Source organism: Ctenocephalides felis, unplaced genomic scaffold (genome assembly GCF_003426905.1).
Source record: "Ctenocephalides felis isolate EL2017-DRISC unplaced genomic scaffold, ASM342690v1 CF-g0.4_SCAFFOLD_01170, whole genome shotgun sequence".
NCBI lineage: Eukaryota > Metazoa > Arthropoda > Insecta > Siphonaptera > Pulicidae > Ctenocephalides > Ctenocephalides felis.
This window is the reverse complement of record NW_020537324.1, coordinates 30,907,310-30,915,510: the sequence shown is the minus strand read 5'-3', so window position 1 is coordinate 30,915,510 and position 8,201 is coordinate 30,907,310. Positions and strand designations below refer to the sequence as shown.

General features: G+C 27.3%; 1 protein-coding gene across 1 annotated transcript in view; it reads right to left on the bottom strand.

Annotated features, from left to right (window-relative positions):
- The window catches only part of LOC113367075 (discoidin domain-containing receptor 2-like), a 111,100-nt gene that overhangs the window by 62,509 nt on the left and 40,390 nt on the right, over positions 1-8,201 (bottom strand). Inside the window, exons 12-14 of the mRNA XM_026608704.1 lie at positions 8,095-8,187; positions 7,882-8,023; positions 5,647-6,054 (exon numbers count right to left, since the gene is read on the bottom strand). Coding sequence (XP_026464489.1) covers positions 5,695-6,054; positions 7,882-8,023; positions 8,095-8,187 — 595 coding nt within the window. The 3' untranslated portion in view covers positions 5,647-5,694. The remainder of the gene's footprint in view (positions 1-5,646; positions 6,055-7,881; positions 8,024-8,094; positions 8,188-8,201) is intronic.

The window sequence follows — 8,201 nt, the reverse complement described above, 5'->3', positions numbered from 1 at the left end:
TTTTCCGGTTCCGTTCGAAAAGGAAAGAAACAAAATTATTACAAAACCCATTGTGTGCACATATATGTCTCTTTATTACAATAATAAGAACATTTAATAAAAATTAGTTGAATAATAGTATATAAAATTTACTTATTAAATCCTTTTCTGTATGTAGCGATTTTTTTATATTTTTTCCTGCCGGAACGCATTCCTTCCCAAAACTGATTTGCCGGAACGACGTTCCGGCGCGTTCCGGCTCGACAACACCACTGATCATAAGACAAATTCATTCAAAATGGAACAGCATTATTACAAACTAATTAATGTGTTTAATTATTTAATGTAAGCAAATAAATGCATACGCTTTATTATCTGAACCTGATGAGTATGCATTTAGTTAAAAATTTAACTGAATAACTCAAGAATTGAGATCGCACTAAGAAATGAAGCTTTGAATTGAAATTTTTGATAAAATTAGCGTATAAAGAAATATATAAATAAATTACCAGTTGATATTTGTAGGAAGATTCATTACTAGGTTTGTTTGCTATCGAGCGATATAAGAATAATATCTAAAACATTATTAATAATCAAATTAGTTACAGAAAATTATTAATATAGGAAAAATAAGTTCAAGAAGTAGAAAATCATTTTCTGTTAAAGGTTAACGAGAAAGTATTAAAATAAAAGTTTATATTATTCTCACATATGATAGTGAGGAATATAGATGAGAGTGAGACTATGCCTTAAAGGCAAGTTACAAATCAATATATTAATTTGTGAGTGATTCATAAGTATACCGACCTGCTGTAGATCATTTTAATCTTAGGGAATATTGTAGATTAATTTTTTTTTAACTTATAACATTTGCAAAATATGTTAGTTATTTCCTATAAATGGTTTAAATATTATACGTTAGTAAACATAAAACGAATACGCTCTTAATACAAACTTACAGTATTTTCCAAAGGCGCGGTGCATCATTACAAACTCTCATAAATTACTATAATTAAAGTACTAGTTGTAAACTTCTAATAATTAATTAAAATCATTAGAAACAGGAATTCTAACGCAACACAAGGTTTAATTAAAATTGTTATTTTTTTCAGTAATCATTAACCAATAAACGCTGCTATGAATTTTTCGAATTATTTTTGAATATTCAAAATTGATTCCGAATGTTATGCAAAAACGTAAGTCCTTATCGAATTTCATTAAATGGCTTTTGAGTTTTTAAAATTGGTTCAACAGTTTTCGAGAAAACTGCAAAATATGCACACACATACTTTTTCTGATATTGGTCTTATTGGTGATTTTAATAAAAAAAAATTCTAATACGTCGAGAAAATAAAATCGGATTTCCTAGCGAAAACAAAATCCTCTACTGCGAAAAGTTTGTTATCTTAAATATCAAAAACATAAAAAGATGGCAAAATAAATTCTCAGATAAGCAAAATTTCATGTTAAAAGTTGAACTATTGCTGTTAAACGATTTTCTTACTCTTGAATGTGTTGTTTGAAATATAGATTATCTTAAAATTAGTAAAACCATGTGCGTTTGCCTCTATTGCTATAATATAATATAGTATAAAAATATGAAAAAGATTATAATTTCTCATTTATTTTCCAACTCACAATGTTACAGTTTTGATAATTTACAGTAATTAATCATATTCATTAAACTTTCAAAGAGTGTACCTTACATACTACGTTTCGAGAAGGAAGCACAATATCATGATAAAGATACGTTAGTAGGTTGGTAGATATTAATTTTATTTTATATATTTACATACTATAAAAATTAGTCCTTTATAGAAATTTTTATTATATATTATGTACAGAATCAAACCACACGCAAGAGAGCTCAATATAAATGTATTTAACTACATATAAACTTTTTACCTATTTTATTTATATTTTTTTATTATTAAATAAATTTACTCATATGTGCGAAAAACGTCTATATGTTCTATAATATACCTATTCGATATGATTATCAATATCAAAGCCGAGCAAACTTTTCAGAAAATATTGTCACTTATTGTATAGAACTAGACGTGAATCTTAATGGAAATTAGGCCGTTGGTAAAAAATTGATATTTATTATAATTTTTAAAGTCTGATTAATATAATAAATAATTAATTAGCGGTTTAATGTTAATATTAATTGAACTAAAAGAGTAGGGAAGACTGGGTACGGTTGTGACAGTCGTCACAACAGCTAAAATTTACTGATTTTGAGATAGAGTCCAATAAGATGAAGTATGTTTGTTCAAACAAGTTTCCATTATTGCATTGAGTCTGCGCCCTACATTAACATGATCTGTTAAACGCATTGCCTTTAAAGAGTTAAATATAAGTTTTTTGTTCGATTTTTTTTTAATAATAACAGTTAACTGTACACATTTAGATCACTTCGTTAATTTGCTGTAAGTTGAATAATAGTAGTTAATTACCAGCAATTAGTTAGATATTAAGTGATATATTTTTTGTCCTTTTTTAGCTAAGACAATATACAAAAGAGAAAGAGAAAGCAAAATTTTACACAAGAAAATGAAAGTTTTCGCAAAGATTTCTTGTTAACTTAGTTTAAAAAAATATGTTATATATTGTTATATTATATACATAAACCTCGTTTAAATGATTACGATGTGTTGCTTACATATTTCTGACAATGAAAATTATTATAAGTCATTATGGTGTTTATACATATTGTTTTTAACCTAATTTTTTAAAGAAAAAAGAGTGTCAAAACTTTTTCTTGATTTAAAGACTTTAATATGAATATTGAAATTACCATTTAATTTACTTTTACCCACCTAACTGATAAATTAACGAAATTATTGCTGATAAAAAAAGTGGCACAACCATACCCAGTCACCCCTAATGAGATTAATTTTCAGAAGCAATAACAAAATTTGAAATAAATAAGTGAAAACTCTAAAATTATTGGTATTATTGAGACGTTCGTTTATTTAAATTAAGATTTAGTTTCAAGCAAACTAATGATATTTCGTCCATATTTTTAACCAAGACTTTGCATGCATTTTTTTGATTAAGGTCTGGATATTTATACGTTTGAAAAAAATAAAAATCATTTTAGGTTAAAATTAAAAATGCTTTAATTACATTGTGCACATCGAAAACAATAATAGATCTGTTGAAGTTCGAAGTAGGTTGTAAGCAATAATAGATCTACTAAAATAGACAATGGGTTGTATAAGTATAAGATTAAAATATTAAAAATGTAGACAGTTGCAACTGTAGATAATATTTTAAATTTCAAATGTCTATTTCAATAAATGCCTGTTTTAAAAATCTATATATGTTATAATAATATATTGTGTTATAATATTTTGTTCTTTGTCCTATTTTTATGTTTATTTTAATGATACCCTGATTCACGCCTACTAACTAGCCCTAGACTTAAATCTAGCGATTAATATAAAATTTTAAAATCATATATTTGCTCGAATGTTAAGCATAACACTAATGTTTTAATAACATTTTAGTTTTAGTTTCTACTTAAGTACATTCAATATGTGCAGAAGGATTTTCTTTAGAGAGTTGATCATATAGTTGACTGATCACAAGGATTTTACTATAGATATGTTGAATTCAAATAATTATAGATACTATATATAACAGAGAAGCTTTGGAATATAATTAGAATATTTGATAACAAATTATTATAATAAAATTATTTTCAATAAGTGAATCAAAGCAAAAGCTCAATTAATTATCGATTTCGAGTTTCCTCAAACTTAAAATGAATATTCGAGTAAATTGATTAATTTGTTATATCTGTTATTACTTTCAAATAAGCATTGATTGTTTTATTTTATTTATTTCTAAATTTTCTCACGGCCATTCCAAAATTTAGTGCAATAAAATATTTGATAATAAATTTCTGTTAGGAGTTATTGTAGAGAGAAAAATAAATTTATAATTTTAATATTTTGAACCACAAAAAGTTTAAAGAAACAAAATCTTTTTTTGTAAAGAGAATCCAACCTCAAAAATTTAGTAGCACAAAAATCACCCAAACGAGAATATAGATTTACTAATACGATATGAAAATAATTCTATGAATAAATATTTCATATTCGAATTCTACTCAAAAATAAATAGACGAGTACTATTATCTATATATCATTCTGCAAAGCATAGATTTTTGCATTATAATTAGGTAACTGGTTCAATTAAAGTATATCATAATACTTGTTTTACTAGAACCATTTTTATTGCTATTTACGACTTTTACGTACTGTGTACATTTTAAAAATTCAAATTAAATTTTAACAAAAATTCGGTCCCATTTTCTTATACGTAAATATTATATTTTTATCTATTTATGTTACTATTTATATCTATAAAAGCAATTTTATTAATAAATTTTTATAATCATTATTTCACAGTTTGTTCACAACATTCAGCTAGCAATCATCTTGATATAGTTAATTTAAAAAATATTTTACATAGCACTCTATAGAAATTTCTTAATTTTATTTAGCAAATATCACCCTTTATTTACAATGTATTTACATCAGTTAGGCTATATTTAATGAAAAAAAATGTGAAAAAAGTTTAAATAAAAAGCAAAATTAGACATATCAAAAATATATAAGTTAAAATAAATTAAATAATACAAAAAAAAACATTTCGTATGAAGTAAAATCGTTTAATCTTAAACGCTTTTTTTAAATATTATAATTTTTCGAAAGGTATTATAGATTTGAGATTAATAATATGAAAAAATTGAAACTTTTAAATAAATTAAATAATAAAAAAATATCATGAAGTAATATCGCATTATCTTAAATGTTCTATATAGTCATTATAGTTCTTTGTGAGATAATATAGGAAAACGTTTGTTTTAACAAATACCGAAAAAATCGTATCTAAAAATTCATGTATGATTACTTTTGTCTTGAAGAAATTGAAATATTGATGATTTTGAGATGCAAAAATCTGCACTCAAATAACATGTCCAATTGTTATGGAAATTGTCTAGGTTAGTTTGATAAATAATTTATTTTTATAACTGCAGACTAAAATTTAAAGAACTATTTTATAAAACGGGAACAATTTACATGAGATTATTAAGTCATCTTATGAGCTGAATGAGAATGATTAATTATGATTCTATCATTCTATTTTCAAAGTCCAAGAGTTTGGATTAAGGACACGAAATTTGAAATATAAAAACAACATTAAAAAAGCGATTGGTTTGTTTATTGAACACCTAATTAAATTGTATATAGTCATATTGATTAAATCAAATAAATATATTCATTTCATTAATATGACTATATGCACTTTAATCAGGTGAAAAAAAAAGCCGAGTTTGGGCAGTTGTGAATTCAAAATATGTATAAGGCATTGTCAGTAACCATCATACCGAATTGCAAAATAAGCTTCGCATATAGATTATTAAAAATATTTCGAAAACGTATAAAATACGCAAATTGTATAAGACGCAGAAGTTATAAAGAAATGATAATATAAATATCAAATAATAGCATATAAATAAAATCAAATGCAAATATTTAATAATAATCAATATATAATAATAATAAATATATAATAATAATCAAATATGAAAATAATAATAATAAATATAAATTTAAAATAATGAAAATAAAAATAAAAACTGAAACTAACCTCTTTACAGCATCCATCGAACTAAGGAAAACCAAAAAACTAAACCCTTCAGACATCATCCGAATCCTGGAAACTACCATTATCCGATATCCTCCTCCTTAAATGTTGCTGCTGCTGATCCTCCGAGCACATATTGGCTAAAAACGAATGCATTTCTCTCATTGTAGGCCTCTTAGTTTCATCTCTGCTCCAGCACGCGTCCATCATCGCAAATAACGATGTAGGACATATGGCTGGTCGTATTAAAAGAGGTTCAGTCACCGGAGATGAGGAGCAATAAAGTCGCTCTGCCCTGCGAACGACCTCCCGATCGCTCAAATCGCCGAGCGGCCGCTCGCGGCACAGGGAGAATATTTCCCAGAGCGTTACCGCAAATTGCCACACGGTACCCGCACATGTGTAGCGGTCCTGAAAGAGAATGCAAATTAGTTTACTAGAAGTATTGTTATGTATGTATATAAAAGCAATAAGAAACTCAGAACTAATGTAAATCACAGCATTGGTACTGAGTTATATAGGGTTCAATAAATATAATAATAAGACATGCAAAATTATAAATTGTTTTATTGAATTGAAGAGTTCATAGAAAGATGTGTTAAAAAATAAATATGATTGAAGTAAGTTCTTGAAGCGCGACTAGGGTGTAAATCCGTACAAATGCATCGGAAGTGCGTTAAGGCCGAGTCGAGTGCCAATGATTCGTCATTCGCTCTCGATGATATCATTTCTATACGGGTCAATTGTGATTAGTCGTCGCATATGTGAGTAGATGAGTCGTCGCATATCTGTCGTTGTATGCGTACCGGCATCAGCGTAGTTTGCGTACCGATATCAACAAGGAAATAGGCATACTTAAACATTTTAAAGTTACATCGAAGTACATATCTTGATTTAATGAAATATGCCTGAATCAGAAGTATATTTTACCCTAATCCTTGAAAGTAATCTAACAAATTAAACATTTGTGCCGTATTTCTATATTATTCTCTATATTATAGCTGTTCAAAGAATGAGATTATATCGCCAACGAAAAAGTAAAAAAAAATACAAGCAGTCAATGAACGTATGTTAATTTTAATTACATGAATTTCTTCAAACACTTTCATTTATTAACCAGTAATTACTTCATTTTTCTAATGAAGGTTCATTTCTAAATGCTAATTACAATGACAAACCGATCATGTCAAACGTATTCAGAAATATTTTGTATTTGTGTATTTTTATAGCCTTAAGTATGCCTATACGTTGCATTCTATACTACACGCCTACATCTATACCATACGCTATATTTCATCATATACTCTCAAATCCCTACATTGTATACCGAATACACCTAACCTATATCTATTATATATCCTATTACCTATAATTTTCCTTACACGCTACATTAACCCTACCGAGAATCGAACCCGAGTCCGCCGCGTGGCACGCGACAACCTTAACCACTAGACCACTGTAACGCTACAATCAACCGTCTTTTTTTGCGTGTCGTCGCGCCACCTTAGTATTAATTACCTAATTGATTAGAAAATGACCCGCGGAAACAACAGTGCGTCCTATATTATATTATTAATGGGGGTACCCGATAGGGTAGTGGTTAAGGTGCGCGACTGCCACGCGGAAGTCCCGGGTTCAATTCCCGGTATAGACAATAGATAGGTAGAGATAATAATAATAGTAATATTTATAAGAAGTAAAAAGTATGTAGGTATATAATAAGTTAATGACGGTGTAGGTATCTCACGGTATGATTGATAATAGATATCTACCTATGGTATACAATAATATAGTATAGTAAGATAAGTAATAGGTTATCTATCGTATTATTAGATTAAGCCTTATAAAGTATTGTAATAAATCTCGAGTACTTTTAGATCATAATGAATACCTGTAAGTATTAATGAATACAAATAATACCACAATAAATATAATTAATGTTATTAAAGAATATAAATTATGTACTCAATGATTCCCTCATACTTGTACAATTTAATTTATAGACTAGCTGTATATAATAGAGTTAATTATATAAGAAGTAAATATATTAGATTTGTGAGTTCTTATAGAAATATATCAAATTTTTTGAACCGGATTTTAAATTTTAGCGTTCTGGCAAAAAAAATATTAGCACAACACCACTGCTTGTTAGAAACTGTTTGTTACTCTATTTGCTCGTTAGACTTTTTATAACTAAATTTAAATTTAAATTATAATTAAATTTCAAATAATTCATACCATAAGTACACTTTCCCAAGGCAACCATCTGATAGGCGCAGGCGGTCGTCCACCAATCTCGCTGTAATCTTGACGATATAGCGGACTACACATTGCAATATCGCCAACTTTGACAACATATCCTCGACCGACCAAACAATTTCTGAAAAAAATTATTACATAATTAATTATATAAATAAATAAAATAAATTTTGCAAATTTTGTTTAACTCACCTAGCTGCTAAATCTTTATGTACAACGTTTTTCGATTCTAAATATTTTACAGCCGATGCGATTTGCGTCGACATATAAACCAGGCAACCAAAACTGAAAACATTAAA